The following is a 23,540-nucleotide window of genomic DNA, read 5'->3' on the forward strand; positions in this document are numbered from 1 at the left end:
GGACTCTTTCCAGGAGATCCCTGTCTTTTTTGTACCGGGGATCCCAGAACTGGACACAGTTATATTGTAGCAATTAAGTTACTCTGGAAGGCTGCAAGGCAGCCTGAGCATTCCAGCCACTACCTTTCATCATTTGTCCTCTACTTTATCCTGTACACTCCACGATATCTAGTAGACCACTCACTTCTCTCTTAACCTGTTAATTCATATTTCTTCTTACCTCCAAGCAAAAGAAAACAACAAGTTTTGCTCTATTTCATAAATTTGGCATGGTTTTAAATATAGTGTATATAAGTCTTTTTAGTGTTCCATTATGACTAAATCCTATTTTTTCCCACAGATCATTCCCTGAAAGTCTCCCCTCATTAGAAAGGCTGTTATCTTCTATTGTTCTCAATGAAAATGAAGCGTAAAACATTCTTAGAAAAGAGGCACTCTTTCAACATGTCCACTGCCTCCCTCTGGGAACAATGAAAAAGGAGCTAAACTGCCTTCAGGGGAGATGGTGGTTCCTTATACTGTCAGAGGCTTCCACTTAACTCAAACTAATTAACCATTTTACTTCTAAACTCTGAGAAAATTAAATCTCCACTCAAAGGATAAGTGTTGGAATTTTGGGAAGGATATACTGTTTTTTCTATCTGAAACAAATAGTTCAGTACTCACATTAAACATGAAACACAGCACAAATTTACCTATGAAAATAACCTTTACTAAGAAAAAAAAATAAGTGGACTGTAAAAAAAAAATTCATTTCTGTATGAGAGCTTACGGTTAACATTTATGATTTGGAGTAGTTCAAATCTGAGTAACTACATTACCCAATACTGTATGCAAAGGAATGATGAAGGAGGAGGGCAGGGGCAGAATGGGAACATTATTTGCCTTCATAGAAATGTGAGAAAGTAAATTCTTTTGGGGGTTTTCTTAGCATGAAACAAAATGGGGAAAAAAAAAATCCTTATTTTCCCACAAAAGGGGTCTGTGTAATCCAATGAAACCAACTTCTCAGCTTGGCAAATTTCTGAGCAGCAAAGAAGTCTTGGAGGTAACAGTGAAATATTATTTTGCGGTACTTGAGATACATCCGAAAGTACGTGGATCAAATCCTGACACAAGTAAATGCTGTTTTCCTGAAGAAAGTGATGCCTACTTTGATGGCAGGCTGAAACATTCTTTTAACCATTCCTTTCTGAAAAATTGCATTAAAGAACATCTACTAAGCAATAAAACTGAGAAGCTGAAGAAAGTGGAAAAGTTAAGCTTGACTGTGCGTAATTCTGCCAATACCATTGTACAAGATCAGTCTCAGATCCTGAGTACCAACTGCACTCCCCAAACCTTCCAGTAAATACTATCCTTCCAAAAAGACATCCACCTTATTTTATAATAGTGTCCCTTTACAATTGATAACTGGAAGGAAGGTAAGAATTTTTCACTTTTTCCAGATCTTTTAGATTTACAGACTTTTGGTTGCACATATGAGGAAGTCAAGGATTTACGCCCTTGTAAGACATCTTAACAAAAGTATTTTGTACTGAATATGATTTCTTAATTGTTCATTTGATTTTTCTAACAGACCAGAGTAATCTTCAACCATACAGATTTATACAATGGATTTGGAGAGGAAATTTCTGTGTAATCACCTGACTTCCTTAGTCTTCTTCTAGCTTTCATATCCAAAAGTATTTTACTATAACCATACCTAAACACCAGGAAACAAGATGTATCTCTGTGGAATGAAAGAGCAGTAGGGAAATGCATTTCATTCATACATAAAAATGAACACCATTTACATAAAATGTAAAGCGTATTGTTCTAACAACAACTGTATGGAAAGAGATGCTTTTCACTTCCATATTGGTTATGAAAAGAATGTTATGACCACTTAAAAAAAAATCTAGTTTTAAAAAAGAATCTAATCTCCAGGTACACAGGGGTAGCTATCTACAAGGTATTAAGAAGTGTATGTCTGAAGAAGGTATTCTAAAGGTGAAATTACAGGTACAGTGATGAACAGCAAACATATAATGGGCCTTCCTGCACAAACTTGCAGAACTCCTGCAAGGAATTATCAAGCAACTCAGACCAGAAGCATTGCTTTAATAGAACAGTCCTTAACCATTACTGGGCAAACCAGGCCAAACACAGACTACACAGGGTATCCCACACACCCCTCAGTCAAGGGAAATCACACTTAACCATAGACCTGTGCTTGGGAATCTCTGCTTTTAATCTCTGCCCATGGAAACATGAAGAACCTCAGAAACAAAAAATATACTGGAGAGTTCACAGGAAGGCCATCGATTGCTTAGAGATCTGAAATACATTCTTTTCCACTCATTCATGAATCTGTATTTCATGATTGTATGGCAATATAATATGGCGTTTGTCCCAAGAATAACACAGAATTCAGCATTTTGTAAATTACCTCTGATCCTCCCTCCTTCACTCTCTGCCTGTACTTACCATCTCTTGCTCTCCACAGCTGGGAAGGATAGAAAGGGGTTTTTGTTTTTTCTTTTAAGCAGGAGTTACCATGCATTCTCCATGCCCTGCTCCATGCAAACAGACAGCTGGAAGCCAGATCTAGAATCCTATTTTCAGCAAGAAGCCAGGGAGGACGGAGGACCCAAAAGCACAAGCTGCCTAGCTAGGCTGCCTGCAGAAGATCACAATAGCAAGAGCTGGGGAAGGCAAGAAAATCAACAGCTAAAACAAATTCCTCCATCCCTGATACACATGAGAGGCAGAGGAGGAGTTCCTTGATAGACTGGGAAGAGATTGCGACTGCTGTTAAGCATGAACTGAGACCTCCTGGAAAACACGACAAGCAAATCCATTTTCAAAAATTATCCTGAAAGAGAAAAGGCTTCCATGTGTTTTGGTCAACAAAAAAACTTCACCTAGAAGATAGTTTTATGTGGGTTTCAGAAGTGTGTTTTTTTTTTGTCGTTGTTGCTGTTGTTGTTTTTTAAGTAGTTTCATGAAAATAGAAACTATTCTGCCACTGTGCTGTGGGAAAAAAAGGCTTGAGATTCATGGTCACTTCCAACAAACTTCCAGTGATGCCTTCATACAATGTTTCATCATAAACCTCTCATGGTAACCTTCAGTCCTCAAATTCTGAGTACTACTAAGGATACATTAGGGTTTAGAAGACATTTAAGGTCAAGCAAGTTCTCCTGAAGAAAGATGGGCACAGAGAAGAGGGAAGAAAGAGGTAACTGTTTCCCCCTAAAACAGATCAATAAATGCAGAGACCTAACTTATTCCTATGTAAGACTAACAAAGAGATTGATCAGCTATCTTGTGTCCAAACACTATTCCCATTAATCCCTAGAAAAAAAAAAAATTGATTTATATCACTATGATCTTTAAAAGGAATCATCTGTACAGAACTCATTATAGCAGAGTCTTTAATATATCCTACAACTTTCAAGTAAAGCTAAGCTCCCTGTCAAACAGTTTACTATAAAAACATGCTAACAAATCAGATGGAATATGATACTAGCTTATGAGACTGTACAGTCTCTGAGGCAATGAACATGTCTTTTTCTTATCCTGTAAACTACTTAGCCGTCTTTTGGGAGCCACAAAAACAAACAAGAGACCCTTACTTACACCAAAAGTGATCTTTCAAACAGCCATGGAGAAGACACTAATAGAAACTCACCTGGAAAATAATCGAGATTTTACTACAGCTGCTTGTGAGAATTAATAGATCCCTCCTAGCATCAATACCACATGGAAAGACTTCCAGTACAATATGCAAAGGAGGCATAAAAACTTCTGGACTGTAATAAGATTTTAAGCACTAGGTAAGGAAATCATCTGTCAAGAAAGAACTTTACAGATATCACCCCTCCAAACCCAGAGTCCAGAGATGTGAATGAATGGCCGTGCCAGTAGAATTGGAGAATGACCAATTTTAAAAGTCAGATTCACTCCTACCAAGGAGCTTCTAAAAGTCTGTTTTTCTTTTTCTTTTTTTTTTTTTTTCCTCAGGAATCACAGGATTTCCATTTTATTTTCCCTTTTGACCCAGTAAGTTTTCAGCTTATAAAGAGATGGAAAGAAGGCAGGAACAACATGCACATGGGAATCTGCTTCTCACAACAGAATATCTCAGTTCCAACCCAGAGAAACGAGATCTGTTAAGAGACTTGAAGAGATCTCCTTAGGACACTGTGAAGAAAAAAACATTCTACAGTGAAGACCAAATTTTGGCTAAAAGTAACCATGTAAGTGATTTTTCACAGGACTTCGAAGCACATAGAAGTTTTCTTCCAGCAAAAGTGATAGTTGAATGGAAAATTAATCTGTTTGGGTTTTTGTTGTTGTTGTTGTTGTTTTTTCTTCTTGAAATGCTCTGTTCCTACTGGAATGACTGTAATAATAATAATAGCCTAGGCAAGCACCATTTTTCCTTCCTGAATTACCTGAAATATAAACAAAGTATTTCTAAGAAATTTTCATTAAATTTCAAGGCAAGCACGCACCTGCCTGAACCAGCACATGCACTTTCATGACATAGATCTCTCTTCTCAAACCCAAAATGTGAACTTAATGAGTTCAGAGCCTTATTCACTTAGACAAAAAATACATAAATAAAAATCCAACTGCAAATTTCAATAGAAAATAAAAATAGAATCCCTTGTAGACCATATGGATGAGTTGTAAGTGTTTAACCTCAGGGTGAGGAGACAAAAACTTCTTTTTAAAGCCAGAATAGCCCTTCACCTTTCTATTTATTGTGTTTTTACTAAGATGAGCATTGTTAGTACTGCAAGCAGTTATAGCCTCCACTCTGAGTCACTTCATGTTCTTGCTGTCAGACATGAAAGATCCTTCTCTTCTGACTAGCTTGATAAAAATCCAAGGTGTATTAGTACAATCTGAATACACGGAAATAGTACTTCCATACCTCATCTCTGCAGAACAGGGATGATACTGTACAGAGAAACATGTATGCACATATACGTGTAACAGAAAATTTAAATAACAGTTGTGTAAAAGAGTATGTTTTTCCTGTTATTTTACACAAATGGTCAAGAAGAGATTCTGTGGCACAGACTGATAGGCACACACAGGCTGAGACTGCTTGCTTGATTAAAGAGCATTGATAGCAGAGGAAAGTTCACATGCACTTTTCTTCAACACAGTGCTCCAGATGGGTTCTAATGAGGGTAATGCTAGTGTTTTTCCCCAAGTATACTGCAGATGTACAAAGCCCAGCTGCAGATATTCAGTTGTATTAAATGACAAGCAAAGCAGAGGCTGAAATGTTACAGCAAACTAAATAATGAAATAAAACTTATCATTCAAAAAACTTTTGTAGAAGAATTAAGGGTGCGGGGGAATCAAGCAGCATCATCTTTTGCAACTGCAGTTGAGATACTGTGGAACTTGAAAAGTAATCAAATCTTCCTGTATATATTCATTTTATGAGTCAAGCTCTGTGTGCTGCAGACTGACTAGCAACTGTGTTGTTTGAGGCAGCAGTATTTCACAAATCATTAAATCATCCTCAGACACCTTCCACCTCCATCAAACGTTCTTAAATCTTTCTTCCTTCACAAAAAGCAAAGACAGAAAAGATACTGGGTCAGCTCATTCAGCCTAATTAGTGTTAAACATGACATGTGTGGTGTAACCAGACCACTCACACCTTCGGCAAGAATGCTCTCCTTAGGTCAAGTAGAACACACACCTAATAAAAAATTCTGAATCGCTAGTATGAATTAATAAGCAAGCCTTCTGTGCTTTTTGTACTTGGCAATTACAGTTTTGAGATATGACAGTGCAACTACAAATGCTCTGCTCCTTGACCTGCAGTCTCACAGTAGGACTGAGTTATCAGTGCCTCAGCCCAGTGCCTGGCTCTCTGATGGTCTGCGCTGGTCGTAGAATTTCGACCCCTCTGGAGTCGGTGGCAACACTCCACATGGGTCAGCATTTCACAAAGCATTTAATAAATGTTTACCTTCAACAGCTGTGAAATATGCTTGGCTGTATTTTATAACAATTTGTTACGTGCATTAATATAAATGTACAATAGACTCATGAAATATTAAATATATGCAAGATTTCAACAGTGTGCACTTATCATGATGCAGACTGCCTTCCTAAACAAAAAGCACGTGACACTGAGGAACAGCATGAGTCCTGCTAGATATTAGACAAGTTTATCTCAACTGTGAGGAAAAATAATGCAATGGATAGGTTTTCTTGTCACTTTAAATGATTACGGTTTTAGAAATGCCTGGAGAATTAACTGATAAAATAAGCCAATGTATTTCTGATATAAATATTCATCTGTCTTTATGCAGATTTATATGCATATAGAAGAATATCATGGTTTTATTTTTCCTTTATCAAACACCACTTTATAGAGTACCTTAAACACCACACAGTTGTACATCACAAACAGAACTCATTTGACTATTTTCTCAGGTTTTTAAATTACCGTTAACACACACCATAATGCAGACGGAAGTGAGCAATAAGATCGAGTAATATCCTAAAACCTGTGGAAGTTAGAAACACTAAAAAGGAAATGCTAAGACAAAAAAAAGTTTGATAATTTTGATTCAGCTACTCAAATTCTTAGATTAGAATTATATAGATTAAAACAGTGAACTTACTGATCAATGAAACTCTCATGAGCTTACAGAACTGTGGACTCTGTTCCTTTTCAGACTTCCTAGTACTTTTTTATTTAAGTTTTCCTCTAACTGGTGATTTCATTTGAAAATTATTTCTTAACAGCTTTTACAGGTTGCAGATTTTTGGCTTTTGTCATATACCTTACACTGCGAGTGCACAGTGCCCCCACTGAAGTCAACGGTCATACCTTGGATTCTGACCTCCACAAATTTGATTCACTACTGTCACTCCCTGCAGCCAGAAACTATTTCTGTAAAGCTATCTCTCCTTCAGTGTGGAATTAAACCTCGCTCTCATAACAAGGATTGAAAACAACAACAAAGCTGTTGAAATGTTTTATTATTCCAACAACTGTGTATTCAAAACAGAACCCGTAAAGGAGCGCAGAAACTGTGCTTCCACCAGTGACATTGTTCTTAATTTTAGGAATGTGCTTTACAAAGTTGGTTGACTTTAACACTTTTCTGTGTGGAAAATTTCCTCAGAATTTTGTTCCTTTCTCCAACGCTGCTTTTTTCTCATTGATTATGAAGAGCGATCACCGTAGCATGGACATGATAGTGCAAAATTATCCAAGCTCCTTTACCAGTCAGCCTCAGAATCTAACCACTAAGGAGAAGGTATTAAAGGATTATTGGTCTGTAAGTAAAATACGCCGAACAGTTCTAACTGTGTTGATGGTGCATTTGTAACATAGTCCAAAAAAGGCAAGATCATCAGTCATTCACACACTATGGGAACCTGAGCTGTTATCAGATGATGACAATAGATAACAGAAAATAGTCTCTTTGAAGGTTCATTTAAGTTCTTCCAGGTTTGTGTTTGTAAGAGATTGGGCTATTGAAGTCTAATTTTAATTTTATACACAAAAATATTTTTTTGCAGCAACTACAAAATATTTTTAAGACAGACCTGGAATACAGCGAAGGAAAGAGGTTTCAGAACAGTATCATAAGGGAGATTTACTCCCTTTTTACACCGTACGAATGGCCCAAAGGAATGAGAGTGTGACTTTAGCTCAGTCAGCCTGCAGAGGGTTTCCTTAGTTAAAATGAAATCACCGAGTGGAGAAGAACTGGCACAGGGGATAGAACCCAAATTCCAACCAGAGTTTGGAACGCATTTCCAGATTTCTAGAGTACTCCATTTATGCGATGAGAACAGAGAAAAAGGAATGAAACTGTTTCAATGTTATGGACCCAAAAAATTTAATTTTTATTTTTTTGGTCCTCTCAGGTGAAATTGCACTGAACTCCCTGATGTGTTCCAAACTGGGTCTCAAATGTATTGAAACTGGCATAATACTTTTTACTGTTATTCCTCCTGTTCTCCTGAACTGTCTGACTTTACATTTATCTTGTTCTGTGATACTTAAGTACAGTAGTCATGCTTGAAGTCTGTATGGTCCCGACAGAAGCCAGGGGGTGGAAGTGACAATTACATCTGTTGAGCAGCCTCCTCTGTAGCACAGACAGAGTATGGATATGTGGACAGGACATATCTGTGCTTCGATTTGGCCCACGTGCTAGTGACCAGCCCGATGTCTCCACAGGGGAAAGACAGAGGGACATTCATTGTTCTGAGTTAATGCACAGGACAGCGTTTTGATCTCTAAGATGAGTAACAGTTTTCCGTATGGCAATAGGTAATCACAGAATTAGGAAGTCCTAATTCTGAGGCATCCCCAAAAAACACATTAGAGTTACTTATGTGTGACAGACACCTGCATTTAAGATACTGTCATGCAGAGATACTTCTCTATCACATTCCATACAGTACTGAAAGCACAGTAGATATACACAAAACTTACATAGTCATGAAAGGCTTTTGCTTCGCTTGAATGTTCACAGGTTTCTCGTCTTTCTGGAGCTGCACAGTAGAGATCCCAAAATACACTGCAAATTAAGAAGTTAGAGATACGGTGAGAAAATCATTGTAATACTCACATAGATTTTATGGTGCACACCGCACATGCATGTTTATATATAGAAACAGACGCATCACTTCCTTGCCAAGAGCTGAAAGCACTTACCTCTATGAAAGAGTTTAGCTTTGTAAAACATCTAGGAGGAATCGAGTCCTGTTATCTGATTCTCTGAGGCGAGCAGTGCCGTACTCGTTTAAAACCACTGTAGTATAAACCAAGAAACTAATCTAATATACAAGGTTTAAGGGTATAAAGCTCTACACCTAACCTCATACCTCTGGCAACTGCTGCTATTTATGTCCACAAAACCCTGGAAGGGACAGATACATACAGTAATAACATGAAAAGGCATGGTACGGAAGAGAAAACTGAGGAGTTCTTCCAAGGTCCAATACTGTGCTTTAAACAAAAGTTCCTAGAGAAACAGGTGTATGAGTAAGAGTAGGAAATAGATGGATATCTTCTTTTATAGCTCTTGGGTTATACGGAGCGAAAGGAAATTACAATACTCTGTCTTTCCACTCTCGCCCCTGTTCAAACGGAGTTATACATGAATGAGTCCTAACACAAAATTTCTAGAAATAAATTATGTGTACACTAGAACAATCCCGAGAATAAAGTTTGTTTAATATTGTTTCTTTATTGTTTAGTCCAGCATCGCAATACAGAATTGTGGAAAATGTGAACGCTCTGCTGCAGAAAATCAAAATTAAGGTTAATGCAGACATCACAGGAACAAGAAACATGTTCTCTTTTTCAGGCTTCCATCAAGTAGCTAAAAGCATAAAGGTGAATGAAGAATATGCCACCTTCCACACAGCTGCACAAATCACTTGGGATTTTGTGTTCAAATGGAACCACTTTTAAATTTGTAAATTCTTGTACTCCTGACAGCTGGACATATTCTCCATAATGTTTTATTCTTGCAAACACAGACATACCAGATACATTCAAGGCATGTGACAGTTAATAAATACCATGGCTAAACAGCAGTGACTATGAGCACTCTTTTCTCCTTGGGAATTTTACACAAACAAATGTGTCTCTGCATACCGGTATATTTAAGCAAGTGGCATCATGCATGAAACACTATAAGTAAATTTTGTGTCTACACATATTCCGAGCTGAGAAAAACTGTGCAAATGCAGACTTTACAACACCAAGCCCGTGCTAACACACGCTGCTTCTCAAAAAGGCTGGTGACTTGGGTTCGGCTAATTATTTTCATATGCTATTTCCGTGAATAGAAATGTGGGCTGAAGACTATGCATGTGGATGTGAGCTTCCTCAGTCACTGTATGTACATATTTCATGTAATATATAAATATTTTTTTCCTGAATGTAATTATTTAGGATATGTATAATGCTTTTAAATGCACAGCTTAGTAGAAGATAGTGAACAAAGAAACTCTGGCCAATTTTCTTTCAAGGATGCTGTCTTATCAGTCTACTATGCAATATTTGTTTTCTTGTATCTAATATCTGTGTCTTTTCCTATATCTAATTTTCTGTTCTTTCATTTCTTTATAAGAAAATGGTTCTTTTTCCTCATCTTCACATTCTTTTTACAATGATCACTTGAATTTCTTGCCTGCAGCTGCTGGAATTTGCAATCACCATATTCTAACAATTGGAAAGAAAATGGACACTTACCACCACCAGGAGTGCAAGAATCCTGGGGGCTCCCCCAGTGTGATGTTTTTTTCCCATCTTATCTGAAATAAAACCATAAAAACACAGGTATTCACTTTTGTGATTATTGTGACTAAAAAAAACATTACATAATATCAAGAAAAGGAAGAATAAAATGTTTTGTAGCTATGAAAGGCTTTATTATCATCAATCTGAATGGCTATATTATGTACTTTATTATAAATACTACTTTAGCTCACGCCTCTTACTTTAGGAAAGCGTATTTTAGAATTTATTTTGTAGAGATTCTGAATATAGCTTTATTAAGGATGTATCTTGTATCACTCCACCACTGAGATGTGCATTTTCTAAGCTCAAAAATGCATGAAGAACAACAACAAGGAAAAGTTAAAAAATGCCCCTAAAACTATCTAAAAGATCTTCCAGTTTGTAGAAGGAAAAAGAGAAGATCCAGAACTAGTGTTACCAGTTCAGCAGGTGGCAGTCTTCCCTCCATATCCAAAGCTAGCCAATGCTTCAGGATCATCAAGGACTGCTTTACTGCTAGAGGTAGCATGACAAATACCAGTAACAACCAAGCTACAACCTGTTCTCCCACCATCCAGTGAAAGCGTAAAGCTAGCTTGGCTTGGTTTGTCTGCACTAGCAAATGCTCTTGAATAGAAAAATACTCTCTGTGAGCTCTTTCCCACCTAAGAAATCTGGCTTACTTGGAACATTTTTTTTTTCAAAAGAAATGCAATTTAGTAATTTTTACACCCCTAACTTCACACTTTTATTGCTACCTGCTAACTCGTCAAACAACACAACACACCGTGAGAGCACTGTTCTCTACCTTAGCTATTATCACACAATCATTTTATTAGTGCCATAGTGATTGGTTTGTCCTTAGCTACAAAACTAAATAGTTTGGACTATAAAAAAAGCCAGTTTAATTGCTTAAGGAGCTCTGTTGCAAATAACTGAAGATTTCTGTAGAAGTTCACATGACACTTTATGGGAGGGAGGCAGTCTCATGCTTAAACTGGGTGGAAACCAGGGCGTTACATATACTCCAAATTCCTCCAGTTACAACTACACATAGCACTATTTCCTGTCCAATTCTGTAGAAAGATCATTGTTTAAACACAAGCCATATTCTGCTCTACAGACAGAAGTAATGGCTGACAAAAGAAGGATTATTCTAATGAAATGGGTAAACGTCTTTAACATGCAAAGTATTTAAAGACGTATATGAAGGTAAATTAAAAGCGTACTGGAAAAGGTAGATACAATGTGTTCATACTGCAAGAGGCAGTAGCGAAGCTGGGATTTTTCAACACAGAATAAAACTATTTCTCAACTCCAACTTGACTGCCACCCCCAACTGTTAAAAAATTTAAACAAGTATGTTTTGTCAATAGCTGGCAGGAGTAGAATACATAGTTCATACAACTAAAATGTTATTTGCACTCATATGAAGCAAGGTAATGTGAATTTGATAAATTATATAAATACTTAAAACTATCAAAAAATAATTTGCCTATTTAAAATTACCTTAGAAAGGTAAGCTCCAGGCATTATCACTTCTTTTGGTAAAGCTGGCAGAATGAACCAGCCGCATGGCACTTTACCCCCACCCACCCACCCACCATCACCACTTAATAGCACTTAATCTATAAAAAGCACTTTTCAAACTGTGAAACTCTTGCCTAAACTACACCAGGTAAAAATGTTAATAAAAATGAAAAATATATACAAAAGAGAAAACCACTAGAAGTTTTTTAAATGATTCAAATGCACTCCTCAGTGGCATGACTGCTCTTCACACGCGTTTGGCATGGCTTAGAACGACTTGTGTTAATGACCAGGAATGTACTGTACTTCTGAGAAGTTTTGAAAGCAACATAATGGAGAGATGCAACATGTAGTCAAAGCTAATTTTTTTTAGTGGAGTTGAAAAATCATTCAGTTAAGAGTAAAAATGTTATCTGTGCAGAAAGACCTCACTATGTCCAAGCAACATTCATGTTTTTTGACACAGGGCTTGAGGAAATTGCCTGACTCACAAGTCTTATACTGGTCCATTTTAGTAAGACAGTTCATCTTCACAAATTTATTCAAAGAAGGAACCTGAATGATAGGTGGAAGTTTTTGATTTGTTTTGCTTTCAAAAAATACACTCCTCTGTCTGACATTGAAAGTGCTTGTCAGATGACACAGACAGAAAAAGAACTATAATTTAAAAAAAAAAAACAAAAACAAAAACAAAAACTTGTTGTCAGCTGTATCAATAACTAGCTCATAACTAGTGATCAATCAGCTGCAAAATGCCTACTTTCCTGGTCTAGCTAAGCTAGCAGAATTACTCCTACAAGGCCAGAACCTAGCTTCGAGGACAGAAAATACAGGGGTAAGGATCAGCTCTCCAAGAAAATTCAGCAGCTGCAACACCAAAGGAAAGATTCTGGAGCAGAACAGTTTATACTGTTTTTTAAAAAATTGTGTATCCCATCTGAACAGTTCTATTCAACCCTCATAAGAAAATGACACTGTTTAGCTAGTAGTGGTAGTCCCTTGCCATTTTGCTAATTGTACAATGACTACATGTTTCAGGATGAAACAGCTATTAAATTATTTCCATCCAGTACTTCATGTCACGTCTCCTCAAAGGAAGTTCATTTGCAGACTAAGAGATGAGCGTGGTAGCTAACAAACTGAAGACGTCTCTTTTACCCATACACCCAGGAAAAGGCTAGCTGATCTGGAGGTCCTACATTTTAGAGATGAAGGCAACAAGGTTTTGAAGGCTGTACTCAGCAGGGACCACAAAGACATGGAAAGCACTCTTCACGTTGTAAACAAGAAGGATAAGCAGAGCACTTCTAGATTATACTGACTCACGAATCAGTTCTACACAAAACATTACAAAAATGAAGACATGCTTAAGACAACCTTCTCTTAGTTATATAATATCAGTGATTTCATGATATCCAATTTAAATTTTACTTCTCTCAATTTCATTCCATTACTCTTAGCCGCATTCCCTGGTAAACCTTTACATTAAGGGATGTTAATCTTTGCCATTTATACTCTTTAGTTACCACAGACAGCTGTACAGCTCTGATAATCTATATACGTTTATTTCTTTTACACCCCAATATGCTGGCTTAGAGCTACTTTGAACTAAGTGAACTTTAAAGAAATTCACCCAAATTACTCAGGCGGGTGCAGACTGCCAGAGTAGAGAAGACATTGAGCCCCAACAGCCTTGCTTTCTAAGAAGTGGCCAAGCCGATACAAATTTCCTCCTACGCCACCTGGGTATCTCCTCCACCTAGCTCAACCACAGCAGGGCAGTTGCTTCCCGAAAGCCATGAGTCAGAAAAACACAAAGACACATGGAAGATTTGCTAAAAGACTTCTTTGCACTTCCCAACTGCTGCTTTGTCATTTTCATCCTGTGTGCCAACAATCCATCTCTAACAACAGCTGACTGGGGCACTGAGCTACTATATTGTGGTTTACAGCCCAGGATTGAGTGGGCGTTACAACGTAAGGGCCTGTCTGCTCCACAATCAACTATCATCTCTTTCTTGCTGCTTTTACCACTTGCCATTTAAAATTATTTTCTCCAAGCCGGATTAGTGTACAGTTTTCTCCGTCTGACCCTCATTGTATTGCTTTCATCCCAAGTACCATCTTTTCCAGGCTTCCCGTAACAGCGATAATTGCATTTGGTTCCAACATACAACCATTTACAAATACTGTTAGCACAGTCTTTACCTTTCTGCACTGCTAACAAACAAGGTAAATAAACTCACAGCTTTGTGTGAAATTTAACAGACAACTCATATCAATTCAATACACTATTATTCGTCTCTGCCCCATCTTTTGGCTGATTTTCAGCATCAGTCTGAATTTGAAAGATTTGATACATTCTCATATTACATTTGTTCAGATCTGAGAGTTTCTCTATAATCCAAGATCGAATTACTTTTAAAAGCTAAATTTCAAGACACTGTATTGAATGTTTTCCTGAAATCCAAATGTCACACCAGTTATACTCCTGCCAACTGCTCATTTTGCACATATATCATAAAACAAAATGAGCAAAATGAATCTTGCACAATGTATTATTTACAAATGACAGCTGTTTTGGGAAAGCCAAGATGATAGTCTCCATTATTTTCTCTCATTGCTTTACTAAGGAGAAAAAACAATTGTCAAAACCATGTTTTAATATAAACATAACCTGAACCTACCACAATTCTATCGCTTTTGCTTCTCTCTGTTATGTGAATTTTCTATAACCACCACAAACAGCCCTCGTCTCTTCCATCTCCGAAATGTCATCACTAGCATGTTAATTCTATTAGCTTTCAGAAGAGCACCAGTTGAAGCAGCAGATTTTCCTGCTACAACATGTTGCCTGTTTTTCTCACTTCTGCTCACTATCCAACTATCATTATCTTAATGTTCTCATCAAAGAAAGATTAAAAACAATAAACCCCAAAGACCTCAATGTGTTTGGCATACAGGTATTCTTGTATCCCAGAGTAAACGTAAAATACTAAGGAGATACAATTTACTTCAATCTTCTACAGATATATATATGTCTTTAAAGGTCTGTGAAAAAGACTAGCTATTGTCTAATGATAAAAAATGCATTAGCATTCGAGAGCATTTAAGAAAGAGCACCTGAACAGTTATAGTCGTAATTAGTTCACCAGATGAAAAGAAGCAAAATAATTAGAAGCATGGTAGGAATACATAGTGAGATCAGTATAAAATACCCGACTGCTGTATGTTTAGAAGGGGTACATCATTCACAATTGGAGATATCAACAGTAAGTTAGAAGATCATCAAGAAGGAACACGATCGATGCACATTCTAACATGCACATTTATTATAGAAAATAGACATATCTTTCTTCCGTGTAGGACCGAATCAGACAACAGGGCTAACAAACAACAGAAAAAATAATTATGCAAAGGCATGCAGAATGACATGGCAAACTGGCTTTTGCAAAATCAGAAGTCTATGCTGATCAATGTAAACAGATATGCAAGATTGTCACCACTGTTTTTTCTAAACCAACACAGATTTATTTCACTTGCACACATCGTAACATTGTGCAAGGAAAAAAAAGACAGGGCAAACATACCTCTGATAAAAACGTCTGCGCTGATTTCTGTGCTCCTACATGGAGCAGATACTCATATACGTACAGCGCTAATCTGAAAAACAAACAAAAAAAGACAGTATTTAGTATAATGCATTTGTTTGCCCCCCATTTTTGGAACACGTGATTTCAGAGGTTTGACTTGCACACTATTTCCTTTCAGAAACCACTATGTACTGAACATGACAAATCTATTATCTATACCAGAACTTTTAAACTAGACATGTAGGTCAATCTGAGCAGAGTTGTTTAAATAGCAGTTAATTAAATATTATTAAAACCCCAAATTACTTAATGTCAACATTTTTAATGATATTTGGACATGTGCCCAGTTAGCTAACAATTGACCTACTGCTGCCTGTATTTGCCCACAATACACCATGCTCGTTGTAAATACAATATATTCATACAGCAATACTGACTACTTTTCCAGGTCAACACTTTTACACGTGGAACGTGTCAGGCTGTTAAGCACATTTGAACAACAGCCCGTGTTTACATAAAGAACGTGCAAACTTCGGGTTGCATCAGAAAAAGCCATCTCAGAAGCTGCATCTCCATTGTAGTACAACCACACCTCCCAAGTAAACAAATTTTTTGGTTTATTCCAGCTTGAGCATCTGATGAGGTCTGACGACAACAGAGCTACAAATTAGTGTCACAGTTGCAGAAGGAGCTTCAGAAAAAGTGAATTTCAGCAGCCAGGTGCATCTCTAGCGAAGTCAAACCAATCTGCCTAAGGATCTCATTGCAGAAGGAGGGCTCATGCCTGCTAGACCTTGGGCTGAGAAGGCCTCTTTGAAAACCCAAGGACAGGTGAGCAGTAACAACAAACATTTCCTGTTAAAATAGGCTAGATTTGAATTAGAAAGTAAAGAAGTAACACTTCCTAATTCTTCAGCTGACTCTCTAGAGAGGCTCCTGTCTGCCTGTATGTTTAAAATCTTTCAAAATGAAATCTCGTTTGAAAGTATGATTTAATAACGATGCGTAGAAATTGTCTATAAAACATTTCAGTCCAAGAGAAGAAGTATTCAGACTGCACTTCTTTTAAAATTGCTAGCTGAACTGTTTTCAAGAAGTAAAATACATTTGTGTGTACTTCATTATAACATTGCCATTCTTATTTGGAATATTTTAATATTTGTACCCAGAAACAGGTAGTTTAACTAAACAAAGCAGAGAGGCAGAGAACATCTGCTTTCTTGATACTGCTCAAAACGTCATGCAATATTAGACAACTGCCATCATGGCACTAACAGAGTAGTAATTATTGCTCTAAGCTATAAAGTGTGAAATTTTAAAATCTATGGGTGGCATTCCTTAAAAGTTGCTTTCATTAGGTGTTTGTATTTTGTACAAGCAAAACTGTACTTTTTTCCTATAACAAATAAAAAGTGCAGTTTTGAATATTCAAGTGTGCGATTGTTGGTAGTTTGAACCTTGAGAGTTGCTGTATACACTCTTTAATTCCAGTATTTTACAAAACATCCATTTATTGCTTTGTCATATGCTATGTGAACAGCTGTGCGTCTCAGAGTGCTACGCAGGCCAGGCTGTTCCAGCAGACTGGCCCAGGGAGGACGCGGCCATCTGCCCCTCGTGGGCACTGCACTGAGACCTTCACCCACGCTCTAGCCTCCTGCCCCAAAAGCACAGCTGCATCTCTCTCAAACCAACAAACAAAAAAGCCACTTTTTGTGGAGTTAGTTCTTTACAGTTCAACTACTGTTCAAGTTTTACGCACCAAATGGTTGTAGGCAAGCGCTCTTTCTGCAACAGCCAAGGCAACCTACTAACACTTTAAAGCACCTCATTCGTCTTCCGAGATTCCCTTTTTCATTCTTATCAAAACACAAAGTCTGTTGACCAGATAAAAGGATTTGTGTGATCACGTCCTTTCAACCCCGCAAAGCAAGGCCAGAAAGCATAAAGCCCAGGAGTTCACTGCAGACGCACCACCTTCCTAAGACCACCATTTGCCGAAAGCATTAGCAAACATGGCGCACGGCAGCTGAAGGGACAGTGTGGTGCTCCGGCACCAGGCCTCACATCGCCTGCCACAGGCCTCTGAGCGGGCTGAGGAAGTCCAAGATGTGTTAACGCAAGGAAAAAGGCAACCCTACATCTTTGAGATGAAAATACAGAATGTGCTAATGAAGCATGATTAAAACTATAACGACATCTCCAGTTCTGTGACATGGCATCACTCCATCTTGGTCTAAATACACCTCTGCTTCATGAAATGGCACAACTAGCTGGATCACCCAGCAGTCAGGGGGACACATCAGATTTCGAGAAACAAGTGTGTACACCCAGCCATCGGCTAACCCCCCACAGCAAGCAGAGGGCAGCCCCGGCCTGGCACGGTGAGCACGGAGCCAGGACCACGGCCTGCACAGCGACCAGAGGGGTGCCCGCTGGAGCTAAACCACTTGTTCACCCCCAGGTACTACGCTGTCAGGAAGTCTCTACAGAAGTTAACAGCATTACAGCTCCCTTCAGAAGTAAGCACCTTTACCACAGAGATCAAAAGAAAGACACTAGTGTTTTACAGCGTTAGTTGCAGCAAGAGGATCAGTGACAACTGATGCTCTCAGGAAAGACAACAAAGAAATCAAAAGGGTGCAACAGCATAATGAGAGAATTAGTGGGTATAGTGACTTTAACTACCACGTAAGAAATACAAGAAGATAAAAATGGCTATAGTCCAAGTGTGTAAAATTTATGAACAAGTGTTTCACGTCTCAGCAGAAGACTAAGAAAGTAACACCAAGGTGGTCTTCACCACCAAAGGACTTGGGCTTGAAGTGGCATTTTAAAAGACAACTTTTACTTGGTAAACTGGTGTGAGAAACCATGTAAAAGCAGCAAGCAGGCATATGTTAAAATTTCACATTTGCATACTTGTTGACATTCTATGAGTAATGTGAGGAAAAAATATTTCTAATTAGTTCATGACAATGCTGAAGTAATTTTTGTTGAAGACACGTCACATGCCAGAGTTCCGCCCTCCCTGCCAAGACAACTAGATAACACACTCATCTGTGGCCTGATCATACATTCACTACATTTAAAATAAATTAATTAAAAGTTCTTTCTGGTTCTTGTTGCTACAGTGATGCACTTTGGTAAGCTGGTGTGTTTTCTCTGAAGTCTCTGCTCTAATTTGACAAGTCATTCATATATTTTACAAGAGAAATATCAACCGCATTCCAAAGCGAAGAACCATTTAAGGGGTCCTAGTCAATCAGCTTTCATCAGAATATTACCAAGAAATAAACAATAATCGCTCTAAGTGTGCTCCGGAAATCACTTGTTATATGTCAAGGTGGAAATACGCAATTAACTTAAGGAGAAGTTGCAACGAAAGCATTACAGCAGTATGTTCATTGATTAAAATCAACCGGTAAACTCCCCCCCGATTTCAAGTCAAAAGATTACGGCAACACCTAGCTTTCCATAAAAGGCAGCAAAAGCTTGAAAGCACAATGAAGATATTCACCTTGTCTATCTTTGGCATCAGATCTCGATGCTCTGAGTCACACTCTTTCCACCGCCCCAGCAAGCTTCACTGACGGTTTATAGGATACTAATCTAGCTGTTCAGATGAACACATGCTGGTTGCCTACAGAAAATACTGTGAGTAGTAAGCATGGTCTACCTGCACGCCCACATTTCTGTCTGGTAAACACCTGAACAATACACAAAAAAAAAGAGAAAGCTGAACCTTTGGTGAGATTGCAATGACAACATCTAGTAAGATCCACCAGCATGGAGGCTGTACCACAGGGCTCGAGTTATTATCAAGAAGTTTTGCAGGGAATAATATATTTATAAAAAGTAAAACAGTAATATTTTGGTCTAGTTCCAAAAGAAGATGCATATCAAAAAAGTTTCTGTCTCTCAGTCTAGGACTGAACTTCAATCTCCAAGTTTGGCTTGCAGTTATTTCTAAGGAGACGACAAAGGGCGGAGGGCCACATTTTTCGATGAAGTTCAAAAGCTGAGCTTAGAAGAATAAGGAACTGCAATAAATTAACTTCTACTTTCTCTTGTAAGCTGCCCAATAAACCTGCCAGAAACAGGCAACTATTGCACATAGCTTCACGAAGTTGAGAAAAAGCGTTGTTACTTTCATTGTTTTATTAGCCACATGTCATAACTAAAATACATGTTTTTTAACTGAGGGTACAGTTGTGTATAATCATTATCCAGAAAGTTATAAACTCAATGTGGTAGAGCAAAAGGCTCCAGTTCCCCCAAATTTGGCAGTATGTCAAAGCACGGTTCAAGGTGCCTTCTGCAGCAGCTATGGTAGGCTTACTACACTGTGCTAAGCAACCGGTGCCCCTTTTTCATAAAATCTATGATGGTGAAGTAGCGCACATCACAGAAATGTCCAGATATTAGCACCTTATCTGCCAGCAACAGCCATTACGCTGTCACTGTCTAGTTCTGGATGTAAAAAATAAAAAGTATCTGCAGTTGGAATGTTCCAGATCTGAGCATCGCAAAAAGAAATCTAGCATTTCTGGATTCCTAACAGATTTAATTCTTTTAAACTAATTACATATGGAGAGTCCACCATATGACATACCATCCATAAAGTTTTTATTTTTTAACCAGTAATTAAAAACACAATGAAAACCAGTAAATCTATATCCATACATAATTTCTAGTTTGCATGAAGAAGGATGAAGCAGCTGGGCAACATTTAAAACTAGTTCCATAGAAGAGATCTTAAAAGCTCCCCTCTGTGTTTCAGGAGACTTGCAATACTCCAAAATCACTACTCTGACCTACAGAGGGAAGCAGCTTTTTTTTTTTTTTTTTTTTTTTCCCTTCCGTTTCATAAAGGTATATAGGCTCCATTTCAAATCCAGAGTCTGCTGGGAATTTCACTGATGTAATACTCACAGTATAAAACTCAGTCTCTGAAATAAGAGACAGTAACAATAAATCTATCTTTTAAATATAATAACTAAAAACATCACAAATTTGTGGTTTCTTGAACAAATTTTCTTTAATCCACCACTTCAGTAGTTTTAAAACTGCTCTGCAGCTCTTGGTGGACAGCCCTTTTTGGTCAGTTTCAGCTGACAATGGCAAAGTTTTGTTAAGAAGTTTCATATTTTTAAGATATGCCTGCCATGGTCAAAACTACCATTCTCCCCTGTTTGATCATACTGACAATCATTTTCACACATACACACTTACTGTATATATTTAAATATATATAGGTGTGTGTATATCATCGTATGATCTATATTTTTTTAATATACTTTCCTGCAGCATCAAACCTGAGACATGCCCAAGAACATACTCATGCTTTTCCATTTGCTTAAGCAGGTATAGTAACAACAGCCATGGCGTTACAGTGATGTACCTGTACGCACACCTGAGTGCATTACCTCTCCTGGGCATGCTGCTTCACCTACGCATGATTTACGTTTCTGTTTGCTTAGCTTGAGGCTCACAGACTGCTCTTTTCAGGAGCCTCCAATCACACCAGTGTGCGGTTTCTCTCCAGCTCAGAACACAAGCTACGTCAATGCCAGCGCTCTCTGTCCTATTGACAATGTGATCAGTTTTCTTACAAACACCTGGGTATTAGAACACAAACACTGGTCTGAGGAAACAGCATGTCCCAAAGGTGGCAATCAAATGTTTGAGTACGTGCACTCCCCTTTTCAGGGAGCTCCTATCACAACCCTGCAAACACAGGCAGCGTAGAAGTGCTTGTACTCAACATTATTATAGCCACTTATTTCTTCCTTTCTCTGTAGACAGCAGCAGATGTTTTCCCTGCACACGTCTGTTTGGGGCTTATGCCCAGTGCTACAACAAACAGTGGCCTCATGCCTTCCACTAGGCTGACAGCACTTACGGAATAAGCTGATGCTCCTCTTCATTTATTGCAGCTTTACAAAGAGGGAAAGCCTTCTCCTACAGTTGCTCTGGAAAAGTACCCTTACTTTTAGTCACTCTTCTACTCACTGATTGAAGATACCCTGAAAATATGTCTCATTAACTCCGGGCACACCCTCCTTAATTGTATATGCTGCTTCAAGTGTTAAAAACAGTTATAACAGTAAGTGCCCTTTTACTCAAGGAGTATCAGAATTAATGTTCTGCGGTGTTGTGTTTTTTTTTTCCAGTTTACCTATATGCTTAAAATGCACAAATTTTGTGGGATAAATTCACATGCTTTTTTACCTAATCTCACGTAGATTTCAAGTGCTAGCATGACCGTGCCAGCATAATGTGCTTCCAGCAACACATTACCTTGTACAGCAGCATACAACTAAATATTGAATAGATAACTGGTATTCATCGATCTTTTGAAAATAAACTGAGATAATATGCTGTGGTGATGTCTGCAGTCTCTCCTACAAGCATTTAATTGCATGGGTTTACACATTCTCATCTGCTAAGGATCTCTTGGTTTGTGCCAAGACATCACATTGCACACTGCTCCACGTGTGACTCTCATTTGGCTCTAGTTGAGTTTGGAACTCGTTTTGTCTCAGGTCTCAGCTTGTAGAAATTACTACAGATCCAAAATATTGCAGCAGTGTAAGTCTTCTGCAGACTTCATCCCGAATAAGATAATTTTCATTGATTCTCAAATTCCAAATGCTTCATAAAAAGGTAGATTTCCTTGATGACCTCCCAGGTTTCAAATAAAAAACTTTGTTGTTTTTGCACCTGTTTTTTGTACACATACTCCTCAAGAAGCTTTCCTGTAGAATTCCAGTTTTCCTGGTCTATGGTTAAGAGAGAAGCATGGCTCATACACCTGAAAATTTGTCTACTTTTTTTCAGCTATATTTGCTAGTGTAACAAAGTAATATGCCTTCCTTAAAACCAAGTTTTCTTGGTCCATTAGAGCTACAGCTATTCCCACAGTATAGCTACACAAATATTGTTAAACACCTCAAATGCATCAACAGCTGCAATCATCAGAAATAAGATGACCTTTGCTTTCATTTGCAAATGGAAAATGCAAATGAAGAGTGAAACATGCTGAAACTAATTGACTTTGTATTTTCAGAGTTTCTAATGAAGCTTTACAGTGTTCTGTTTCTTCAGTTTGCTCAGTTGCCTCTACCAGACTACTAAGGCAGAATCACAGAATATCCTGAGTTGAAAGGGACCCACAAGGATCATCAAGCCCAACTCCTGGATTTGATTATATGTTTCTGCAGTCTCCTGTCCCACCTTCCTGCCTCCCTGACCCAATGTCACCAGCCTAGAAAGCTACACTGTTCAGATGCTCACACCTGAGCCACATCAGGCGTGAAGGGGGCTGGAACACAAGTCCTGTGAGGAGCGGCTGAGGGAACAGTGGGTGTTTATTAGTCTGGAGAAGAGAAGGCTCAGGGGAGACCTCATTGCACTCTGCAACTACCTGAAAGGAAGTGGTGGGGAGCTGGGGGTTGGCCTCTTCTCACAGGTAACTAGCGATAAGACTAGAGGGAATGGCCTCAAGTTGCACCAGAGGAGGTTTATGTTGGAAATGAGGAGACATTTCTTCTCAGAAAGAGTGGTCAGGCATTGGGATGGGTTGCCCAGGGAGGTGGTGGAGTCACCATCCTTGGGGGCATTTAAGTAAAGCTTGGATGTGATGCTTAGGGACATGGTTTAGTGGGTGGCATTGGTAGGAGGGAGATGGTTGGACCAGATGATCTTGGAGGTCTTTTTGATGGTCTTTTCCAACTCTAATGATTCTATGATCACAAAGTGTCCTTCACTCTCAGTAGAGGTTGAAGCACAGGCCCAAAGGACCAGGCAGCTGGGGCTTGCTCTGGATTAGCCAGACCATGATGGTTGGAGACATTCTGTCATCAGGGATAAGTCTGCAACAGCACAGGAAGCCATAAAAGCTCCTCAGCGCTTTGCTGACTTGCAGAGAAAATACACAACCAAATGCCTTTACCATCTATTTCTGAAGCCTGCCCAGCTCTAAGCAAGTCTCATGCAGAGGCTCATGCAGCCTCTGGCCTTGATACTTCTCCCCCTCAAGGGCATGCTGTTTGCATGGAAGAAGGCCTGTTCCTTCCCACAGGGTCCCTTGAGCTCACCCAGCCACCTCCTGACACTGAGGAAGCAGCCTCCTCCTC

General features: G+C 38.6%; 1 protein-coding gene across 3 annotated transcripts in view; it reads right to left on the reverse strand.

Annotated features, from left to right (window-relative positions):
• Positions 1 to 23,540, reverse strand: part of SSBP2 (single stranded DNA binding protein 2) — a 180,374-nt gene that overhangs the window by 124,148 nt on the left and 32,686 nt on the right. For all 3 annotated transcript variants that reach the window (XM_040542040.1, XM_040542039.1, XM_040542038.1), the window contains exons 2-4: positions 15,397 to 15,469; positions 10,250 to 10,311; positions 8,480 to 8,564 (exon numbers count right to left, since the gene is read on the reverse strand). In XM_040542040.1, coding sequence (XP_040397974.1) covers positions 8,480 to 8,564; positions 10,250 to 10,311; positions 15,397 to 15,469 — 220 coding nt within the window. The remainder of the gene's footprint in view (positions 1 to 8,479; positions 8,565 to 10,249; positions 10,312 to 15,396; positions 15,470 to 23,540) is intronic.

This window comes from Cygnus olor, chromosome Z, assembly GCF_009769625.2.
Source record: "Cygnus olor isolate bCygOlo1 chromosome Z, bCygOlo1.pri.v2, whole genome shotgun sequence".
NCBI lineage: Eukaryota > Metazoa > Chordata > Aves > Anseriformes > Anatidae > Cygnus > Cygnus olor.